The sequence below is a fragment of the Balaenoptera musculus genome, chromosome 4 (assembly GCF_009873245.2).
Source record: "Balaenoptera musculus isolate JJ_BM4_2016_0621 chromosome 4, mBalMus1.pri.v3, whole genome shotgun sequence".
Taxonomy (NCBI): domain Eukaryota; kingdom Metazoa; phylum Chordata; class Mammalia; order Artiodactyla; family Balaenopteridae; genus Balaenoptera; species Balaenoptera musculus.
The window spans coordinates 85233215-85254797 of NC_045788.1; the positions used below are offsets into that span (position 1 = coordinate 85233215).

Below are 21583 nucleotides of genomic sequence, written 5' to 3' on the forward strand. Positions count from 1 at the left end.
CTTAGTGTGATGAGAGGGGGCGGGAATGTGTGAGTGGCCTTGAAATGCTGAGACCAAGAGGGCTTCCTTCTCTGAAATGGGGAAGTGCCCGTTCTCTCAGCCTTTGAGGACAGAGCTTGCCATGTCGGACCCACCTGACACTCCCCGCGGATCTGCTGGGCCTCCAGCAGGGAGGGAGGTGACCAGCTCCCCTTTGCACCCCCATCTCGGATATACAAGCTGTGGATGGTCCTCACCAAGCACCGCCTTCAGGGACGGTTCTCGCCCCGCCTGCACGTCACTCCCGCGTCCTGGATGCCTACAACCTCACCTCGTCCCCAGCCTGTTCAACTGCCCGCCCTGCCCTCAGCACTGACCTGGGTGGAAAAGAGGGTCCCACGTGGCTTCCAGCCCAGCACCCTGGGGTACACGCCTCATGCCGGGCTGGCCCGTGGCTGCGGGCTGCTCCTGGAGGCGGTGGCAGGCCTGCCGAGGCTGGAGCAGCTGGTGAGCTGAGTCATCGGGCAGTGTGTATAAGAGCGAGCCCTCGTCCGGGTTAGACTTGGGAGCCCTGCATGCACAAAACCAGGCGGAGGGGTGAGGTAGGGGCAGCGTGGGCCTGGATCCCGCTGCCCTGGCCGCTCCCGTCTGAGGCAGCAGAGCTGGGCAGGGCTCAGGCGGGGCAGGGGCTGCTCCCCTTTGGACATCAAGAGGTGCCACACCATCGCTTCCACAGGCAATTCTAGTCTCCTTCCGTTTGACTCCATGCGTGTCCTGAGTATATGAGAGGACGTGGGGCCTATGGGCAGAGCCAGCTGGGCGGGGCTGCTCTGGCCTGAGAAGCGAGGGAGGAACTGCTGAGCAGAAAAGGCATCATAACTGCAAACACAGACCCCCTTAGGCTAAGAGTCCAGGGAGCAGTTTGTCAGATGAGGGGATCGTGAGGGAAGCACTAGTGCTCACCTCTCAGTGACTGACGCTGGGTTTGAGGACCTAGCGAGGGAGTGAGCGCTGGGGCTCAGGGGTGGAAGGTGGGGAGGGGCCTGGGTACCTGGGGATCTGGTGACTGGGGGGGTCACATCCACTGCCAAGAACGGTCTGCCTCAGCGTGCTGTTGGTGTCATCCTGCTGCCCAAACGAGTAACGAGAGGGTCACATCAGAGAGTCCGGGGAACGTCCCCATTCGTTGTTGAGCAGGCCCAGCAGCCCGGGATTAGAGGCTAGAAGGGAGGGAGCCTCAGGAGGTGGCCCGGCCACGCCCTCCATGGTGACCCGTCCCTGCGCGCCCACACCCCCAGAACTGCGTTACCTGCTGAAGCTCCCCTGGGCGGCGCTGCTGAGGCTTCATGCCTGGGTAGCCCATGGCAGCTGCAGGGCAGGCCCTGTTCACATGTACCCCGTTGGTACAGGCCCGTCCGCTGGTGCCACTGAGGTAGGGCTGCCCATTGGCCCGGTGGCCTGGGAGCCCTCCCAGTGGTACCATAGTGTATTGGCAGGAGGAGGGCAGAAGGGCACTTCGAGGAAAACCCAGGTCTGTTGTATGTTCTGGAAGAACAGAAGGATAGAGCTATGCTTAGGTCAAGGAGGCCTGGGGCAGCTTGAAAAAGTCCCACGTGAACCTCAGAAAACTCCTGAGGACTTAAGGTCAAATGAGGTGGGCAGGGAGCTGACATTGCACCAGGGGAGAGAATATTCTCTCTCTCGGAAAATTCTTCCTGTCACCCACTTCTTCCTAACATCTAGACGTTTTTTTTTGCAGTAGGGAGAGGAGACACAGGACCAGGATTTGGGAGAATGAAGTGGCAAGTGAACAGAAGGAGCAATATTTAATGAAGCAAGTTGACCAGATGTGTTGCCATCTGAAGCAGAAATTAGTGGATAAATCAGATTAACCCAGGATTAGGGGGAAAGCTCAAGGGTGCCACAGACCTAAAGAGGCGGGAAGAGGCAGGGTCAACTGAAAGTATGAGTACGTGGTCAGAGCTTGAGACAGTAAAAGAACACAGAGCCAGCTAAGTGCTGAGCTCCAGGGATGCAGAGAACACAGACTAACTCCCACTTCATCCTCTCCATCTGCCAAGGTCTATGAGCCGAAGGGAAGGCCCCACCTGTGAGCGTTCTCCGACTCTCTCCAAGCCCTCTGGGGGACGCACCAGGAACTTGAGCTCCCATGAGTGTGAAGCAGGGCGCCTGGGATCCTGCCCTGGGCAGAGGCCTCCTTAGGGACTGGGAGACCCCTCCTCCCCTCACCCCCGCCCCAGGCTCCTTCCCCTTGGTGTTGAGGACGGTCATCCACTCACTTTGCTTAGACCAGGCCCTCCACAAGCAGAAGGGGATGAAGGCAACGATGATGAGGACGATGGAGCCCAGGACGACCCCGACAATCAGGTAGGGCAGGTCACTGGAGCGGGCCACCATGGCCCCTGTGCCCACCGGCCGCTCTATGGTTTCATGGGGTGGTAGCTGAGGCGGGGCCAGAGTTGGGGGTGGGAGTCGACCAGGCTGACCAGAAGACTTCCGGGCTGTTAATTGGGACAAAACTCACTTCAGCCTCTATTTCTTTGACATTTCTTTCATGAAAAATAGGAAAACAATATCCTGATTCCATGGGTGTGAGAAATGGGGTCAAACTTATAATACAGGGCCTTTGGTAGATGAGTGTGGTGTCCAAGCTCAGCACGAAATTGACATCTAATGTGAAACTGGGCGTCGCTGAAGAGACTTGAGTCTTATACTTCAAAAAACACCCTGAGATATTTGTGGACCAAGCACTAGGGGCAGACTGGGTCTTTGGGGGCAAAAATGGTGTAGGCGCTTTCTAGAAGCATAGCTGGGGAACTTTTGGAAGAAAATATAAAAAGTACATGAAACCAAAAAGAACTGGGAATGGAAGAATTTCCCTGTGAATTTGCTATTCCTGGGCACATCGAGAGATGTGAAGTCCTAGGTCTGAGCTGGGGTGCAGAGCAGGGAGATGGGGTTTGGGGCTCACTAGGACTGACAGTGCTAGAGAAATGCCAATCCAAAAGTTTACAAGGTGGCAACCTCGGCATCTGGCTTTTGCTGTTATCAGGATGTATCTGACGTTGTTAACTCTGTTTGGCAACCGTCCTCCCCCTTGACTTTCTGACACTCCAGTCTTCTGGGTTTCCCGTAACCTCTCTGACTGCTGCTGCTTACATTTCTCTCTTCTTGACCTCTTCTCCCTGTCTTTGCCTCAGACACTGAGAAGTCCTCCTGGTCCCCCTCAGTCTACACTCTGTCTTCTTCTTCCCTCTATTCCCGTGATTTCAGCCTACATCCCAGTGACCGCCAAGTACCCTTACCCAGGGTCCTCCCCGGGTAGGAGACCTGCTTCCCTCACGGGACACTTGCATTTCAACGTCTCAGAAGAATCAGACTCAGGTACGCCTCCAAGTGGTTCACGTCATTCCTTTCTTGTGGAAGCGAGTTCCCTGCTGGCTTTCCCCATTTCGATAAATGGCACCACCACCTGTGTGGTTCTTCAAGCTCAAAACCTCAAGGTTTAGGCTGAACTCCTTTCACTCTCTCCCAGCCTCAAAACACTATCAGTCCCTGGTCCTCCCTACACTCCCTCAGAAAAGAGGCTCAAACCCACCCCTTCTCTTCACCTTTCCTTCGTGGCCCCGGTTCTCTCCCCTCAGCCCATTCCTGCATAGTCACCAGTGACCCTTCCTGACAAACAAATCCAACAATGACCCTTCTCCACCTCACAGCCCACAGGGTCCCTGATGGCCTCTTCCCTGAGCACTGCCCTCTCTCATCCTTCCAGTGCCACACACTCCCACCATGTGGAGCTACGTGAAGGCTTGTCCTATTCCCCAGGCCACTCCCTCCACCCTGCTGAAGGTTCAATCCTTCCAGAAGACCAATGTGAAGGCTGTGTGAAGTCTCTGTTCTTTGCCCCGGGCACTCTGTGTGTCCCCTGACACAGGCCTGCTGGCTGTGTGTGCATCTGCCCCTTCACTCCACTGTACGTGACAGAAGAGGGCAGGAAGGGCACACGGGAGAGAGAATGTTGCCATGACAGGAAAATGGATTGTTTTCTTGGCTCCATCCCTGTTCCTTTGGGATCTTCTCCTGATTACATTTTTTTGCAATACACCTTTCAGTATTTGCAAAATGGAAATGATATCTATCCACTTGACCAATGTGCAAAAATTAAGTTATTATATGAATATATTTAATGTGTTTTAGTGCAGGGAAAGAGTCTGGGCTTGTAGTTAGACAAACTTGGCCCAAAGTGTGCTCCACCGCTAACCAGCTGTGTGACCTTGGTCAAGGTATAACATGTCCTGATGCTCAGTTTCTTTCTTTTCCCATGGGGTTGTAGTTAAATTAAGTAAACTAACTAATGTGAGTACCAAATGTTACTGTAGGAATAAAGTGTTTATAGAAAGCTCCCAACTTAAGAGTGGGTTCTAACCCATGAGTTCATGTGTGAGTTAATTCCCAAGCTCCATGAAACCATCATGATGGCAGCCCACTCGTACTTAATACGAAGCAAAGGCAAAGGAAGAGAAGGGTTAAGATGACAAAGTTTGGGGATACTTGGAAAATAAGGCATCATTCTGGAGAAGAGATACCCAGCATGGCACACAGAGCAGTGACTTTGCCCTAGTCTGCTGGGAGGAGAGCAAGAGGAGACCAGAGAACCCAAAGAGATCACCTTTGGTTTCACAGATCATCACGTTGCTGAACTCACTCTCCCCTCCTTCGTTGAAGCACTGCATCTTAATGTCATAGGAGGTCTCTGGCTGCAGGTGGCTGATGGAGTGCCAGTATCTATCCCCTGGGAAAGACAGAGAGAGAGTCAGTGTGATGATTATGCATGTGGCTTGCTTGGCCCCCACTGGAGGCAATGTTCTAGGTGCCCACCCATGCTCCTGTTGTCCCACCACCATGGAATGAAGCATGTGGGTTTATGAACTCAATGACCCCAAGTGTGTCAAGAAAGAGTCAACGATGTGGGGCATGCCAGCCCACATTTTCTACTTTCACCAACTCCTAGAGCCCCTTGCCAACATAGGAAACTATCTCACACACGTGTTGCTCACCTTCCACCATATCCTTCTTGTAGTCACTATCATTGTCACTGTCCGTGGGTCGGTAATAGATATAAAAGCCATGGATTGGGGTGTTGTTGTTACTTGCTGGAATATACTACAGGGAAGAAAGAAGAAACAAGTTGACAATGGAGCAGAGAAATCATCGTGTGAGCAGAACCACCAGTGGATGGAAATTTTACCCCGGCCTAGAGTTTAAAACTCACTGGAGACCCCGACCAGGGGTTGGGCCTGGGCCTCCAGGGTAGGGACATAGAGTCCAGGACGCTGGAACACCAGAGAATTCCTGGGCCCAGGGAATATTAATTGGTGTGCACGTTCCTGAAGGTAACCATATCAACACCAAGACCCGACCCCACACAACTGCCTGCAGGCTCCAGTGCTAAACACCTCACACCAAACAACCAGCAAGACAGGAACACAGGCCCACCCACAGTAGACAGGCTGCCTAAAGTTGTACTAATTTCACAGACACCGCAAAACATACCACCTGATGCAGCCCTGCCCATCAGAGGGAAAAGACTCAACTCCACCCAACAGAGCACGGGCACCAGGCGCTCCCACCAGGAAGCCTGCACAAGCCCCTGGACCAACCTCACCCACCAGGGCACAGTCAACAGAAACAAGAAGAACTACGACCCTGCAGCCTGCAGAAAGAAGACCATAAACAAAGTAGGTTAGACAAAATGAAATGACAGAGAAATACTCTGCAGACAAAGGAGCAAGGTAAACTCCCACAAGACCAAATAAATGAAGAGGAAATAGGCAAGCTGTCTGAAAAAGAATTCAGAGCAATGATAATAAAGATGATCCAAGATCTAGGAAATAGAATGGAGAAAATACAAGAAACATTTAACAAGGACCTACAAGAACTAAAGAACAAACAATCAGTGATGAACAACACAATAACTGAAATGAAAAATACACATGAAGGAATCAACAGCAGAATAACCAAGGCAGAAGAACGAATAAGTGAGCTGGAAGATAGAATGGTGGAGTTAACTGCCAAGGAACAGAATAAAGAAAAAAGAATGAAAAGAATTGAGGACAGTTTAAGAGACCTCTGGGACAACATCGAACACACCAACATTCGAATTATAGGGGTCCCAGAAGAAGACGAGGAAGGGAAAGGGCCGAGAAAATATTCGAAGAGATTATAGTTGAAAACTTCCCTAACATGGGAAAAGAAATAGTCAATCAAATCTAGGAAGCACAGAGAGTTCCACATAGGATAAACCCAAAGAGAAACACGCCGAGACACATATTAATCAAACTAACAAAAATTAAATACAAAGAAAAAATATTAAAAGCAGCAAGGGAAAAGCAACAAATAACCTACAAGGGAATCCCCATAAGGTTATCAGCTGATTTTTCAGCAGAAATTTTGCAGGCCAGAAGGGAATGGCAGGACATATTTAAAGTTATGAAAGGGAAAAACCTACAACCAAGATTACTCTACCCAGCAAGGATCTCATTCAGAATCAACAAAGAAATCAAAAGCTTTACAGACAAGCAAAAGCTAAGAGAATTCAGCACCACCAAACCAGCTCTATAGCAAATGCTAAAGGAACTTCTGTGGGAGGGAAACACAAGAAAAAAAAAGACCTACAAGAATAAACCCAGAACAATTAAGAGAATGGTAATAGGAACATACATATCTATAATCACTTTAAATGTAAATGGATTAAATGCCCCAACCAAAAGACACAGACTGGCCGAATGGACACAAAAACAAGACCCATATATATGCTGTCTACAAGAGACCCACTTCAGACCTAGGGACACATATAGACTGAAAGTGAGGGGATGGAAAAGGATATTCCATGCAAATGGGAATCAAAAAAGCTGGAGTAGCAATACTCATATCAGACAAGATAGACTTTAAAATAAAGACTATTGCATGAGACAAGGAAGGACACTACATAATGATCAAAGGATCAATCCAAGAAGAATATATAACAACTGTAAATATCTATACTCCCAACATAGGAACACCTCAATACATAAGGCAAATGCTAACAGTCATAAAAGGAGAAATCAACAGTAACACAATAATAGTGGGGGACTTTAACCCTCCACTTACACCAATGGACAGATCATACAAAATGAAAATAAATAAGGAAACACAAGCTTTAAATGACACATTAGACAAGATGGGCTTAACTGATATTTATAGGACATTCCACCCAAAAGTGGCAGAATACACTTTCTTCTCAAGTGCTCATGGAACATTCTCCAGGATAGATCACATCTTGGGTCACCAATCAAGCCTTGGTAAATTTAAGAAAACTGAAATCATAGTCAGCATCTTTTCCAACCACAACGCTCTGAGATTAGAAATCAATTACGAGAAAAAAACTGCAAAAAATACAAACACGTGGAGGCTAAACAATACGCTACTAAATAACCAAGAGGTCACTGAAGAAATTAAAGAGGAAATCAAAAAATACCTAGAAACAAATGACAATGAAAAGGCGATGACCCAAAATCTATGGGATGCAGCAAAAGCAGTTCTACGAGGGAAGTTTATAGCAATACAATCTTACCTCAAGAAACAAGAAACATCTCAAATAAACAACCTAACCTTACACCTAAAGCAAGTAGAGAAAGAAGAACAAACAAAACCCAAAGTTAGTAGAAGGAAAGAAACCATAAAGATCAGAGCAGAAACAAATGAAAAAGAAATGAAGGAAACGATAGCAAAGATCAATAAAACTGAAAGCTGGTTCTTTGAGAAGATAAACAAAATTGGTAAACCATTAGCCAGACTCATCAAGAAAAAAAGGGAGAGGACTCAAATCAGTAAAATTAGAAATGAAAAGGAGAAGTTACAACTGACACCATAGAAATACAAAGGATTGTAAGAGAGTACTACAAGCAACAATATGCCAATAAAATGGACAACCTGGATGAAATGGACAAATTCTTAGAAAAGTACAACCTTCCAAGACTGAACCAAGAAGAAATAGAAAATATGAACAGACCAATCACGAGTAATTAAATTGAAACTGTGATTAAAAATCTTCCAACAAGCAAAAGTTCAGGACCAGATGGCTTCACAGGTGAATTCTGTAAGACATTTAGAGAAGAATTAACATCTATCCTTCTCAAACTCTTCCAAAAAATTGCAGAGGATGGAACACTCCCAAACTCATTCTATGAGACTACCATCACCCTGATACCAAAACCAGACAAAGATATCACAAAAAAAGAAAACTACAGGCCAGTATCACTGATGAACACAGACGCAAAAATCCTCAACAAAATACTAGTGAACAGAATCCGACAGCACATTAAAAGGATCATACACCATGATCAAGTGGGGTTTATCCCAGGGATGCAAGAATTCTTCAATATATGCAAATCAATCAGTGTGCTACACCATATTAATAAATTAAAGAATAAAAACCATATGATCATCTCAATAGATACAGAAAAAGCTTTCAACAAAATTGAGTACTGATTTATGATAAAAAACTCTCCAGAAAGTGGGTATAGAGGGAACCTACCTCAACATAATAAAGGCCATATATGACAAACCCACAGTAAACATTATTCTCAATGGTGAAAAGTTGAAAGCATTTACTCTAAGGTCAGGAACAAGACAAGGGTGTCCACTCTCGCCACTATTATTCAACATAGTTTTGGAAGTCCTAGCCATGGCAATCAGAGAAGAAAAAGAAATAAAAGGAATCCAAATTGGAAAAGAAGAAGTAAAACTGTCACTGTTTGCAGATGACATGATACTATACATAGAAAATCCTAAAGATGCCACCAGAAAACTACTAGAGCTAATCAATGAATTTGGTAAAGTTGCAGGATACAAAATTAATACACAGAAATCTCTTGCATTCCTATACGCTAACAATGAAAAGGCAGAAAGAGAAATTAAGGAAACAATCCCATTTACGACTGCAACAAAAAGAATAAAATACCTAGGAATAAACCTACCTAAGGAGGCAAAAGACCTGTACTCAGAGAACTATAAAGCACTGATGAAAGAAATCAAAGATGACATAAACAGATGGAGAGATATACCATGTTCTTGGATTGGAAGAATCAATATTGTGAAAATGACTATACTACCCAAAGCAATCTACAGATTCAATGCAATCCCTATCAAATTACCAGTGGCAATTTTACAGAACTAGAACAAAAAATTTTACAATTTGTTTGGAAATACAAAAGACCCCGAATAGCCAAAGCAATCTTAAGAACAATGAAGCTGGAGGAATCAGGCTCCCTGACTTCAGACTAGACTACAAAGCTACAGCAATAAAGACAGTATAATACTGGCACAAAACCAGAAATATAGATCAATGGAACAGGACAGAAAGCCCAGAGATAAACCCATGCACCTATGCTCACCTAATCTATGACAAAGGAGGTAAGAACATACAATGGAGAAAAGACAGCCTCTTCAGTAAGCGGTGCTGGGAAAACTGGACAGCTACATGTAAGAGAATGAAATTAGAACACTCCCTAACACCATACACAAAAATAAACTCAGAATGGATTAAAAACCTAAATGTAAGACCAGACACTATAAAACTCTTAGAGGAAAACACAGGCAGAACACTTTATGACATACATCACAGCAAGATCCTTTTTGACCCACCTCCTAGAGAAATGGAAATAAAAACAAAAATAAACAAATGGGACCTAATGAAACGTAAAAGCTTTTGCACAGCAAAGGAAACCATAAACAAGACGAAAAGACAACCCTCAGAATGGGAGAAAATATTTGCAAACGAAGCAACTGACAAAGGATTAACCTCCAAAATATACAAGCAGCTCATACAGCTCAATATCAAAAAAACAAACAACCCAATCAAAAAATGGGCGGAAGACCTAAATAGACATTTCTCCGAAGGAGACATACAGATGGCCAACAAACACATGAAAAGATGCTCAACATCACTAATTATTAGAGAAATGCAAATCAAAACTACAATGAGGTATCACCTTACACTGGTCAGAATGGCCATTATCAAAAAATCTACAAACAATAAATGCTGGAGAGGGTGTGGAGAAAAGGGAACTCTCATACACTGTTGGTGGGAATGTAAATTAATACAGCCACTATGGAAAACAGTATGGAGGTCCCTTAAGAAACCAAAAATAGAACTACCATATGACCCAACAATCCCACTACTGGGCATATACCCAGAGAAAACCGTAATTCAGAAAAACACATGCACCCCAATGTTCATAGCAGCAATATTTACAATAGCCAGGACATGGAAGCAACCTAAATGCCCATCGACAGACGAATGGATAAAGAAGATGTGGTACATATATACAATGGAATATTACTCAGCCATAAAAAGGAATGAAATTGGGTCATTTGTAGAGATGGGGATGGACCTAGAGAGTGTCATACAGAGTGAAGTTAAGTCAGAAAGAGAAAAGCAAATATCGTATAATAACGCATATATGTGGAATCTAGAAAAATGGTATAGATGATCTTATTTTCAAAATAGAAATAGAGACATAGATGTAGAGAACAAATGTATGGATACCAAGGGGGAAAGGGGTGGGAGGCAGGAATTGGGAGACTGGGATTGACACATATACATTATTGAAACTATGTATAAAATAGACAACTGATGGGAACATACTGTATAGCACAGGGAACTCTACCTAACGCACTATGGTGACCTAAATGGGAGGGAAGTCCAAAAGGGAGGGGATATCTTTGTGTGTATGGCTGATTCATTTTGTTGTGCAGTGGAGGCTAACACAACATTGTAAAGCAACCGTACTCCAATAAAAATTAATAACAAATTCACTGGAGACCCTGACAAACATTTCTGATGATCTCCCCAAGGCTCTCTGGACAGTGCTGTAGAGATCACTCAGTATTTTATTTAGCCTAGGAGTCCCCAACTTTTGGAGACAAGAAACAAATGGTCATTTCTTCAAAGACTTAAGTCCCCTCTGAAGCTTCCCGGGTATTGTGAGGTTGAGTCCCTCTGGCCCAATTCCCAGGTACGAAGGTGGAGGAACACTTAAAGGGGTGGCAGCCTAGGATGAGCCAAGGGAGAAAGGTGATTCCTTCCTGCCTGGGCTGCAGCGTCCAGCTCCCGCCCAACGTGGAGCTCAGCACCGTCTTCCGCTGCTGGCTGTGCCAGGCCACTTACCATCCACTTGAGCATGATGGTGGTCTCGTTGACGGCATCGGTGAAGGTGATGTAAGGGCCTGCCACGGGCCTCTCGTACACGCGGCCGCTGTAGCCTGACACAGCGTAGGGCCGGGAGGGGGCGCTGGGTTCGCTCTCCCCCAGCATGTTCAGAGCCCGGACTCGGAACTTGTAGGAGGTGCCTGGGGAGAGACACTCACTGAACCTGGGGGCTGGGAGACACCATCTGCCTCCCCTTCAGCCCATCCAGGCTCAGGACCTGGAGGGATCTTTTGGGCAGCCCTTCCCCAAAAGCAAGCCCTAAAGGACTCAAGCACTCCTACCCTCATTAGAAAGGAGCCACACAGAGTAAAGGGAACCCTCTTGCACTGTTGGTGGGAATATATATTGGTATAACTGCTATGGAGAACAGTATGGAGGTTCGTTAAAAAACTAAAAATAGAGCTACCATATGATCCTGCAATCCCACTCCTGGGCATATATCCGGAGAAAACCATGGTCCGAAAGGATACATGCACCCCAATGTTCACTGCAGCACTGTTTACAATAGCCAAGACATGGAAGCAATCTAAATGTCCATTGACAGAGGAATGGATAAAGAAGATGTGGTACTTATATACAATGGAATATTACTCAGCCATAAAAAAGAATGAAATAATGCCATTTGCCCCAACGTGGATGGACATAGAGATTGTCATACTGAGTGAAGTTAAGTCAGAGAAAGACAAATATCATATGGTATCCCTTATATGTGGAATTTAAAAAAAAAAAAAATGATAAAAATGAACTTACTTACAAAACAGAAACAGACTGACAAGACAAGGGGGGAAGGGGGGTGGGGCGGGGGAGGGATAGTTAGGGAGTTTGGGATTGACATGTACACACTGCTGTATTTAAAATTGATAACCAACAAGGACCTACTGTATAGTGCAGGGAACTCTGCTCAATGTTATGTGGCAGCCTGGATGGGAGGGGAGTCTGGGGGAGAATGGATACATGTATATGTATGGCTGAGTCACTTTGCTGTGCACCTGAAACTATCATTACATTGTTAATCGGCTATACTCCACTATAAAATAAGAAGTTTTAAAAAAAATATCATGTAACAACCTAAATGGGAAAAGAATTTGAAAAAGGATATATGTATAACTGTGCCGTACACCTGAAACTAACAAACCATTGTTAATCAACTCTAATATAAAATAAAAAGTTTAAAAAAAAGGAGGAGCCACACAGGAGGCGGCTTGGGACCAATTATGGAGAGAGGGAGGGAGAAGGAAGGGCTTGTGGGACTGAGGTAACACGACCAAGAGCGGCCACAGGAGCCTGGTGGTGGGTGGAGGACGAGCAGAGAGAAGACCCTCCGAAGCTTCCTTCTCCCCCAGGGGGCCGGGGGCAGCCGGGGGACCAGGGAGGGCAGCGGCCAGGGCCCTACCTTTCTCTAGGCCTGTGATCTCCACCGAGAGCCGGGAGGGAGGGATGGCGCTGGTGGCCAGAATCCAGTCCCCCACTTTCTTCAGCTTCTTGTACTCCACTCGGAAGGACTGGATGGGGAAGCCGCCGTTCCCACGCGGAATCCAGGTCACATACACTGAGGTCTCAGAGGCCATGGAGATAGTGGGCCTGTCTGGAGCTTCTGGGGCTGCAGGAGACCATACCCAAGGGAGGAAGGAAGCGGGAGGAAAGGACATGATGAGAAGATGGTTGTAATGTGACTAGCCCTGGCCTGTTCCTGATGGGGGCCGGCTTCACCCCACAGCCCTCACCCCCTGGTGGCCGCGTCAGATCTTCCTAGGGCTCTCTGGGTCACTCTCTCCTGGGAGGAGCCCTTGAAAAGCTCCAATCCATATCTCCTTGCTGTGGTTAACTGGGGAGAGGCCAGGAAAATGTCACAAGGACTCCGGGACCCCATTCAACCTGCAGCAGCGAGCGTCCTGAGGCGGTGGGCCTGGTTCCAGTTCTGACTGCTCGTCACCCCCGCCCTCGGGGCTGCCGGGGGCTTACGGGACAGGCGGCCGTGGTCCGGCTGGCTGCTGCTCTGGGGGCTGGCTCCGGGGTCATCTCTCTGGATCTGCTGCTCCTTGCTGGCCATGATTTCAGGTTTGGGCCGCCGTCCTGGGTAGAAATGGGTTGAGATCAGCACGAGAGGGGATGTGCATTAGGTCTCTCTTTCCACGGAGTCCTTTCCGCCTGAAGCTCTGCCAGGGGGTCTGACAAGACCATGGAAATCATAGAGGACACCGGAAGTGTGGTCTGATTTCCAGCTCTGCCTGACAGTCATGGGGCTGCACGTGGTCCCCGAGGGTGAAAGGGGCAAAGGGATGCCAGAGGCCAGCTGGTGCCTGTCCTGATGGGAGGTGGGACCTCAGCCTGCGCATGCAGACCAGAGGGAGGCAGGAGCTGAAAGGAAGATAAAGTTCAAGGTGAAAAGCTGGGGCAAGGTGAGCAGGACTCCCACCTGGCCTGGTAGGACTGCTCAGGCCCATGGAAACCCCAAGCTGGGGGCAACACTGGACCCTTACCAGTTCGGAAGGTGACCATGGCCGTCTGGCCTTCGCCTGCACAGGTGTAGGCTGCCATCTCCACTTCATACAAGCTCCCAGGGTCGAGTCTGGTGAGGGTCAGGCGGTGCTGGCTGGCTGGAATGCCAGAGATGGTCCAGTCGTCAGAGGAGTTTGTGACCTGCTGGAGAAGGTGGCTGGTATAAGGACCGGCATCTTGGCCTGGAGCTACAGGTGGGCTGTAGGTTGCAAGGAAAGCAGAACTGAGCCCAAGAGGATGGAAGAAAGGGAGGGAGAATGGGCCAGGTTGGGGGAGAGGTGGCCCTGCAGAAGGCAGACCGTTCCCGCTGGCTCTGGGACATCCATCCTCACTGGGACATCCATCCTCGCTGGGACAATAAAGTCAGGCCCCCTGATCCCTCATCTAATGATCTCATCAAAGAAAAAACTCCATGGGGAGGGTCAAAAGGCCCAGCTGACATTGCTGAGAGTTTCTCCAAAGACCTTCTCTCTCTTTCTAAAAACCTCCCTATGGCTTCTCGGCCTTTTGGCTAAGATCAAGTGTTAAAAACCTCTCTGTTTAACTTTCTTTCTCCTTGATCTGTTTAAACCAAACAAACACAGTACCTTTAGTTTATATTCTAATGAGATGATGATGAGAATGATAAAAGCAGCAGCGTCATAGACATGGACACATTTTTTTGAGCGCTTACTATGTGCTGGCAAATCAGCGACTAAGCACGTCGTATGCACCGTAACGTGCTTCCATGACAACAGCCCAAGAGATGGGTGTTAATATTGTTCCCACCTCACAAATGTGGAGACTAAGGCTTAGAGAGATGAGTGATTTGTCTAAGACCACATTGCCAGTGAGCGCAGAAACTCTGACTTGACTCCAGAGGTCAAGCTCATAATCGTAACCTACCCTAGAAAGGAAGTCTGGGAGCCAGAAAACCCTGGGTTCAAATCTGGATTGTGTCTCTTACCACACACAGGTTACCAGCTGTGTAACCCTGAGCAAGTTCCCTAATCTTTCTGATCCATAAGCTTTTCTTTTGTAAAACGAAGCAAATAAAACCTCTCAGGTTACTCTGAAGTTTAAATCCGATGATTTACGTGACGTGTCGAGCATTGAAGCTGGCACACAGTAGGTTCCCAACAAGTACATGCCGCCCCCCCTCTTCCTCCGTTCAGTGAGGATTTCAATCCTCCTTTTTCTGCTCCTGCCCTCAGGCCTTGCTTAGAACTTAAAAACCGTGGATGAACTGTAACCATTGGAGATTAATCTTTAATGGCTTCAAATTCCTGGCTCTTTAAAGAAAAAAAAAAAAAAAAGAGTTCCAGGCTTCCGGACAGGCATTGCTGAGAGGTTGCTTCATCTCACCCACCCACCTTTCAGGACACAGACTTCACTGCTAACTGCACATCTCCGAGAGCCTGCCGGGGCCTGAAGCTGTGGTTTGCTGAAGGAATTAAACAGCTGGTAGGAAAAGCTCTTATCCCCAAGCAGAATATTCCAAAATAGAACAAAACCTACTATTCAAGGGACAGGGATGGTCTGGGCTCATTCATGTCAGGCTTCCAGGACTTGTTCCAAAGGGAGAAGTTTTTACAAACTGAGAATCCCCAGTGGTGCTGGAAACCCAAACACAGTAGCCCAGGGTCTGCAGATGCACCAGGAAATGAAAGCTGGCTTCATGCATGTGAAGAAGTGAAAATGAGTTGAATGACTCCAGTCTCCAGCAAGAGGGGAGGGGCTGAAAAAACACAACCCAAATGCTGATTTTTGCTTTCAAAATCCTTTCCTGTGTGATGATCTTGAAGACATGTTAGTCCCTCAAGAATGAAACTGCTTTCAAGACATAATTGTGCCTTGGCAATGTCCACCTAACAGCTCCAAGTGCCCCACGGGCCAGAGCCTAACAGGAGCCAGACCCAGCGGGGCACTGTCCTCTCACTTCCCCTGTGCCCCTTTTCTCCCTCTGCCTCCTAGCGCTGGCCTCACTTCCACTGGGCTCAGAAATGAAAATAAGAAATGGAACGGTAATTAGTCACTGTCACGCATACTGAGAGGGTGAATGCGGCCTCAGCCTGGCGTTTCCGGATCACCTCGTGTGGCCTTTGCCAGCCTGCCTCTTGGTGAGGCCGTTTCATGGCCACCTATTGGCCCGAAAAATATTATTCTTGCTCTCATGCTGGTTCTTGTCTCCTGGGGACCACGAGCATTTGGCCTGCCCTGATCTTTGTCTCCAACTCTGCGATGGAGGTGTCCAGTTACACGGTGAAATGAGGATTAGGACCAGCCCTGCCCCATAACCTGGGCTGAACAACACTGCTTTTTGTTAAAAACTCATCCACCCCCTTTGCTGGCTGCCTATGAAGAGGCCAGCAGGCCGAGGGTTAATTAGAAACTGCCCCCTCTCGACCCCCACCTAGGAGGCGGCTTTGCCTTAGGTGCCTCTGTGGACCTGTCCTGACCAGAGGTCTCATCGGAGAGCGTGTTAAGAGGAAGACCAGAACGACGGGGCTGTTGGGGTCCAGAGCAGGGGCACAGCTTCTGCCTAGGCGGCACCTTTCACTGAGTTTCGCTGGTTTTGTTTCTTTTTGGAGAGGGAGGCAAGTTGATAAATGCTTTTTGTTCCGCATTCCTATATTTTCCGTATTTTCTACCAAGTGCACGTGGCACTTTTGTTAGCAACAACTAAAGAAATGCATAATAAAACCTGGCGTTTATGATACATTATTACTTATCAAATAAGATTTTTAAAAATAGATTAAGAACAATAATTTTCTACCGTCTAATGGCCTTAGGAAAAAAACCAGCATGCACCTGGGATAAACAGAAATGTTTTCAAGGATATTTTCTTAAGGGGAATTTCATGTCCTTCTCCCCTGAGGGGTCACAGCAGGTGACAGTGCAGCCTTGAACGGGGGTGGCAGCCTGGGGGCCTCGTCCTGCCTCGGAGGGCAGAGTGTCTAAGAGGGTGGGCCGGCCTAGCCCTGTCCCCGATCCCTCCCTGACAGCTCCCAACACATCCACCTGGACAGACTTCCTTCTGCCAAGGAGAAATAGCTGAGGTCTGAACAACACGATGTGCTTTTAGCTCAAAGGCCTGCTTGTCAAACCTGAGCCAGGAGGAATCCTGAGAACTGAGGCGGTATTTTGCAGCCCTCAGAGAAAACACTTGCTCACAGATATTTGTTGTCCTGGCTCTAGAGCTAGCTTGCCACGCCTGGTTTCCTGCAGGTATGCACCAGCAGAGCTTACTTAGATTAAAAAGAAAACAAAACATCAACAACCAACAGAGGGCAGAGGGGAGGACGGGGGTGGTCATTAGGGAGCCTGCGAACTCTCCTCGGGACTAGAAGCCGGTGCGCGAGGCCCAGACCTGGAAGCGCACCCGCGGCTTCTTCCCGGCCTCGCAGGGCCCCAGATGCCCATCTCACAACCAGCTTCCCGGGAGGTGGGGAGAAAGCACGCCGGAGGGATCAGAAGGTCACGATCAGCAGTGGAGACGACTCATCCAGGCTTCAGGAGCTCAAGGGGAGATGGCCGGCGGGCGGAGGCCCCTGCCCAGCCTCAGCGAGAGGCAGGCGTAATGCCAGACACCATACCTTGCGGTGTTTCACCACATAGTAGAGGATCGGTGCCCAGCCGCTGCCCTCGTGCCGAGGCCGCCACACCAGCTCGTACGAGTCAGTCTTGGAGGTGCGGGGCGAGCTGAGGATGACGGGCGCCTCGGCGGGAGCCGCCTGCCCCTGCTCTCCCAGGCACGGCAAGGGGGCTGGCTGCGCCGACGCCGGCGGCCTCAGGGGCCCTGGCTGGCCCTTCGGCATCTGGTCAGGGCTTCCGGGTCCGGGGGGCGGCACAGGAGGTGTGGCAGTGGCCGGCTTAGCATCCCGCCATGGCCTCAGGGTGGTGCCTGGAGGACAGAGCAGGAAGGAGAAGGTAAGGAAGAGCCAGTTAGTCCCCTGGCCACCTGCTGAGCTGCTGTCTCCACGGAGAAAACAGGGAGAAGTCAGAGGGAAGGGCTGCCAGGGCAGGAAGAGCCCCTGGCTCAGGACGGGAGGGGACCATCAGCCCACTGGACACACAGCCGGGCTCCGTGAGGATAAAGGGCTGCGCCCCAGCCTGGCCAGGAGGGAAAGGCAGCCGGATGCCCCCCTGCCTGGGCTTCTCGCCGCCGGCTTGTTGTCCCGTGTCTGTACCAGGTGCGTCTGAGTGAACCATCTCAATTTGCTCCTGAGGTGCAGGAACCTGCGTCCTCTTTCTCACATCTGTGCAGGTGTGGGGACGTGTCCCCTTCACTGTGGGATCCACACCATGGGACAGTGTGGGCCTCTGCCTGCTCCACTGTGGGGACCTGGAGATGCGAACTGTGAACGTAAGTACGTCTGAGACTCTCAGAGGCAGGAGGGGCCGCTCCTCCTTCAGGAAGCGTCCACAGACTCCGCCAACACTAGTTTCTGCTCCCTGACCTCCTGCGCAGGAGGTTGGCTCCTGATAAAGATGAATCAGCATTACTCCTTGCTGTATTTTCCTCCAGTTGATTCTTTGGTGAGTTGTATTTCCTCCCCAGGAAAGTTCCTGAGGGTAGGGTCTCTGCATCCCCCTCATTGCCTAGCCCAGTGCTGAGCAAATAGCAACTGCTCAATCCATGCAGATGTCAACTGAAATGAATCAAACTAAGAAAGACAGGGGTGCTTTTCTTTGTGCTAGACCAGTGGCTGTCCAACTGGGTTCCACGGAACTCTAGGAAGCCACAGGTTCTGCAAACTAATTTAAAAGGTTTTTTTTTTTTTTTTAAATACAGTATTTAAATGGGTCATCTGCACTACTGAAAATCTGCACTTCTGACTTATTAGGAAGTCAATGTAAGTTTAAACTTACAACTAAAAGCCACTTTTATTTATTTTATATACTGGGGTTTTAAGCTGGATTCCATTTGAGAAAAGGGTTCTATAAATGTTCAGCTGGAATCTCAGACCCTTGGGCTGCACTCACCCGGCCTGGCAGTCCTCAGCTGGACCACAGCGTGGGCGCTCCCGACTTCATTCTCGGCCATGCACTGGTAGACGCCTTCATCCTCGGGCCCTACACTGACCACCCGCAGGGCCCTACGGGACAGTCGGAGGCGCTGGCTGGAGGTGAGGGGCACGGCGTTCCTTAGCCACAGCACGGAGGGCGGGGGGTTCCCTCGCACCTCACAGGTGAGCTTGGCGCTCTGGCCCCAAGGGATGACCAGCTGGGACAGCTCCATGGTGACCTCGGGGGGTTCTGCCAGGAAACCAGAGCAGAGGTAAGAGAGGCTGAGCCCTTCCGTCCAGGCCCAGACAGGCTGGGGAGGGGACTGCTGTTGGGCAAGGCTCCCTCCTTCCCCATGATGTTGGTAGAGGAGAGAAAAGGTCCCATGTCTCCTCCATCAGAGTCTTGACAGGAAAGGGCTCCCGGGCCCCTACACCCTGGCCCCTGGGATCCAAGGCCTCCTACTCTCTCAGTTCTCCTCCATCACTCGCTTGGCACGTGACCTTTACAAGGCACGTGACCCTGTCTGAGCCTCAGCTTATGAGCTTCTAGAGAGGCCGTGCAGATAAGAGAAGGCCGAGGAGAAGGAGGCGTACAGAAGACACTCACCGAACACCTGGACGTTGTAGAGGATGACCGCGGCCCCGGGATCCCCAACCCCGTTGTCAGCCATGCAGCGGTAGGTCCCGGAGTCCTCCTCACTGGTGGTGTCAATGAGGAGGTTGCTCAGCAGGAAACGTGTCTTGTTGTAGCTGGCGACACTGGACCCGTCCTTGGCCCAGGTGACCCTCGGGGGTGGGATCCCACTGGCCACACACTCCAGGATGAGACTCTGGCCTTTGGTGACAATGATGGTCTGGGCCTCTGGTGGGTAGATGATGCGGGCAGCCTCGGCAGGGGAGCCTGGAGGCGCAAGGAGAGGAAGGACAGCGTGTGGGGCCAGGACTGGGTGCACAGGCTCCCCTCCGCCCTGCCTCAGGCGGCCCAGCCCCAGGGGGCAGCCTGGAGACTGTGGATTTGGAAGCAAACAGCTCTTCAGGGGCTTAGGACCTATGTCACGTGGGGCAAGATACTAATTCCCTTGGGCTCTGGTTTCCTTAGGGGAACCAAGGTCCTCCTGCAGAGAGCTGCCATGAGGAAGAAATGAGACAGCAGTGGAGCACAGCATCAACACAACTCATGCCGGATGCTCCTCCGGCCCCAGCCCCCCCTCCATCAGTGAGACCCTCCCCTTACGGCGCACGCGCAGCCTGTCACCGGAGCCCGAGGTTTTCACTTCCTGCGTCACTGGGTTGTAGGCAGCGCACTTGTACGTCCCCTCGTCCTCCTGGCTGGCGTTCACGATCTGGAGGTTCCCCGATGGCATGATCAGGTAGTTATCTGAAGAGAGGACAGGGATGAACTGGGGCCCAGAATACTGCACTCAGCAGCTCCCGCAAAGGTCAGGGGCAGGTAGGGCACAAGTCAGAAGTCGTGTACCTGAATTCCAACAAGCCCAAACTGAAAATGCTATTCTCCCCATAAAGCCTCACACCTCGTGGGGCAGAAGTGTCCGGCAGTGACACTAACCAACCAGCTAACAGACTGGCTGGCTGACAGCCCACCACCATCCCAAGTTCATACACAGGTCTGCGGAAGAGCATCTTGTAACTTTTAAGGGAGCTTGGGTGCCACGGAAAGGAGGCAGGATTTGGGATCTGCCAGACCTGGACTCAAGCTCTGGATCTGCCGCATACTAACTGTGTGATCTTGGGCAAGTTAATGAACCTCTCAGATCCTGTTTCCTCACTTGTAAAACTGCATGATGTGCGCTGCCTCGGAGCCATCTGTAAGGACTGAGAGGCCCGTGCTGCATACACGGGAGATGAGCTGATCATCCCTGCAAGCCGCCAGGAAGGAGGGAATTGACTTTAGAACTTCCCATCAGTCTCTGCCATGGTCACAGCTCTGAGCCATCTCACTGTTGAATTTCTGCAGCCAGGGAGGGATATTCTAACCCCCAAGCCCCACCCTCTCCATGAATACCACTGAAGCCCTTCCCCCTGCATCACTGGCCTGCTAGGCTCTGTCTGCTTCTGGACCAGGGGTGCCATGGGGGTGGGGTCCCAGGGCTGAGTTCAGCTTCTTCCCACAGGCGACAGAGTCACAGCGACTCACAGTACACCTGGTGACGGGGCTGGTGTTTAGCTTCCTGGCAGGCAAAGAAAGCACTGGCCATCAGCTTTGAGCTTCCTGGTGGCCTGCCCTTGGCAATCTGGATGTCCCTGCAGTCCAGGCTCATTGAGCCTGGTGCCTGCCTATCACTGGGCCGCCCCAGGTGTGAGCTGCTTAGGCAAATGCCAGATGGCAAGGAAAAAGCCCTTGACTCTTGTGGGATGGGCAGGCCTTCTCTAGGGGCTACTGCCAGGCTTCTGCTAGGGACAGTAGACATTCATACTCTTCTCAGTCTCCGGTTATTTCTGAGTGGCAGGGTTAGGCTTTTTACCCTTAAAAAAAAAGTTTTTTGTATTTTCTATAGTAAACATATACTCCCCTTTCATAACCAGAAAGTTAACAAAGATATTTTAAAATCTCTAGGACATTTAAAAAGGGACACATTTGGAAGTGTCGGGTCCAGCCATAGGGTCTACTTGGCCCTGAGTGCAGGTCAGTTGTGGAAAGAAGCTGACGACTTGGCCCTGAGAGAGAGCTTCTCTCCCGCTGGCACTCTGTGGACGAAAGCTCGGTCGCCGCTGGACCAGCTGTCACGTCCACTTAGCAGGAAGCTGTGACTGTTTAGACGGTTGCGTCACCAGGAAGAAGGGGAGAGGGAATATTTCAAGCTCCACTAAAGACTGCTCTGCTGTG

At 49.5% G+C, this 21583-nt stretch overlaps 1 protein-coding gene across 11 annotated transcripts in view; it reads right to left on the reverse strand.

Moving 5' to 3' along the window:
- The window catches only part of BOC (BOC cell adhesion associated, oncogene regulated), an 83137-nt gene that overhangs the window by 5202 nt on the left and 56352 nt on the right, over positions 1 to 21583 (reverse strand). For 6 of the 11 annotated variants that reach the window (XR_005019624.1, XM_036849473.1, XM_036849472.1 and 3 more), the window contains 14 exons: positions 19973 to 20116; positions 19346 to 19639; positions 18716 to 18988; positions 17326 to 17633; positions 13732 to 13894; positions 13214 to 13324; positions 12645 to 12851; positions 11210 to 11391; positions 5058 to 5163; positions 4670 to 4792; positions 2280 to 2501; positions 1289 to 1524; positions 1031 to 1107; positions 357 to 550 (listed from right to left, as the gene is read on the reverse strand). Coding sequence is in view for 10 of the 11 variants with exons in the window: in XM_036849473.1 (XP_036705368.1) it covers positions 357 to 550; positions 1031 to 1107; positions 1289 to 1524; positions 2280 to 2501; positions 4670 to 4792; positions 5058 to 5163; positions 11210 to 11391; positions 12645 to 12851; positions 13214 to 13324; positions 13732 to 13894; positions 17326 to 17633; positions 18716 to 18988; positions 19346 to 19639; positions 19973 to 20116 (2640 nt within the window). In the remaining variant the exon portion in view is untranslated. The other 5 variants (XM_036849478.1, XM_036849479.1, XM_036849480.1 and 2 more) reach the window with 5 other exon arrangements.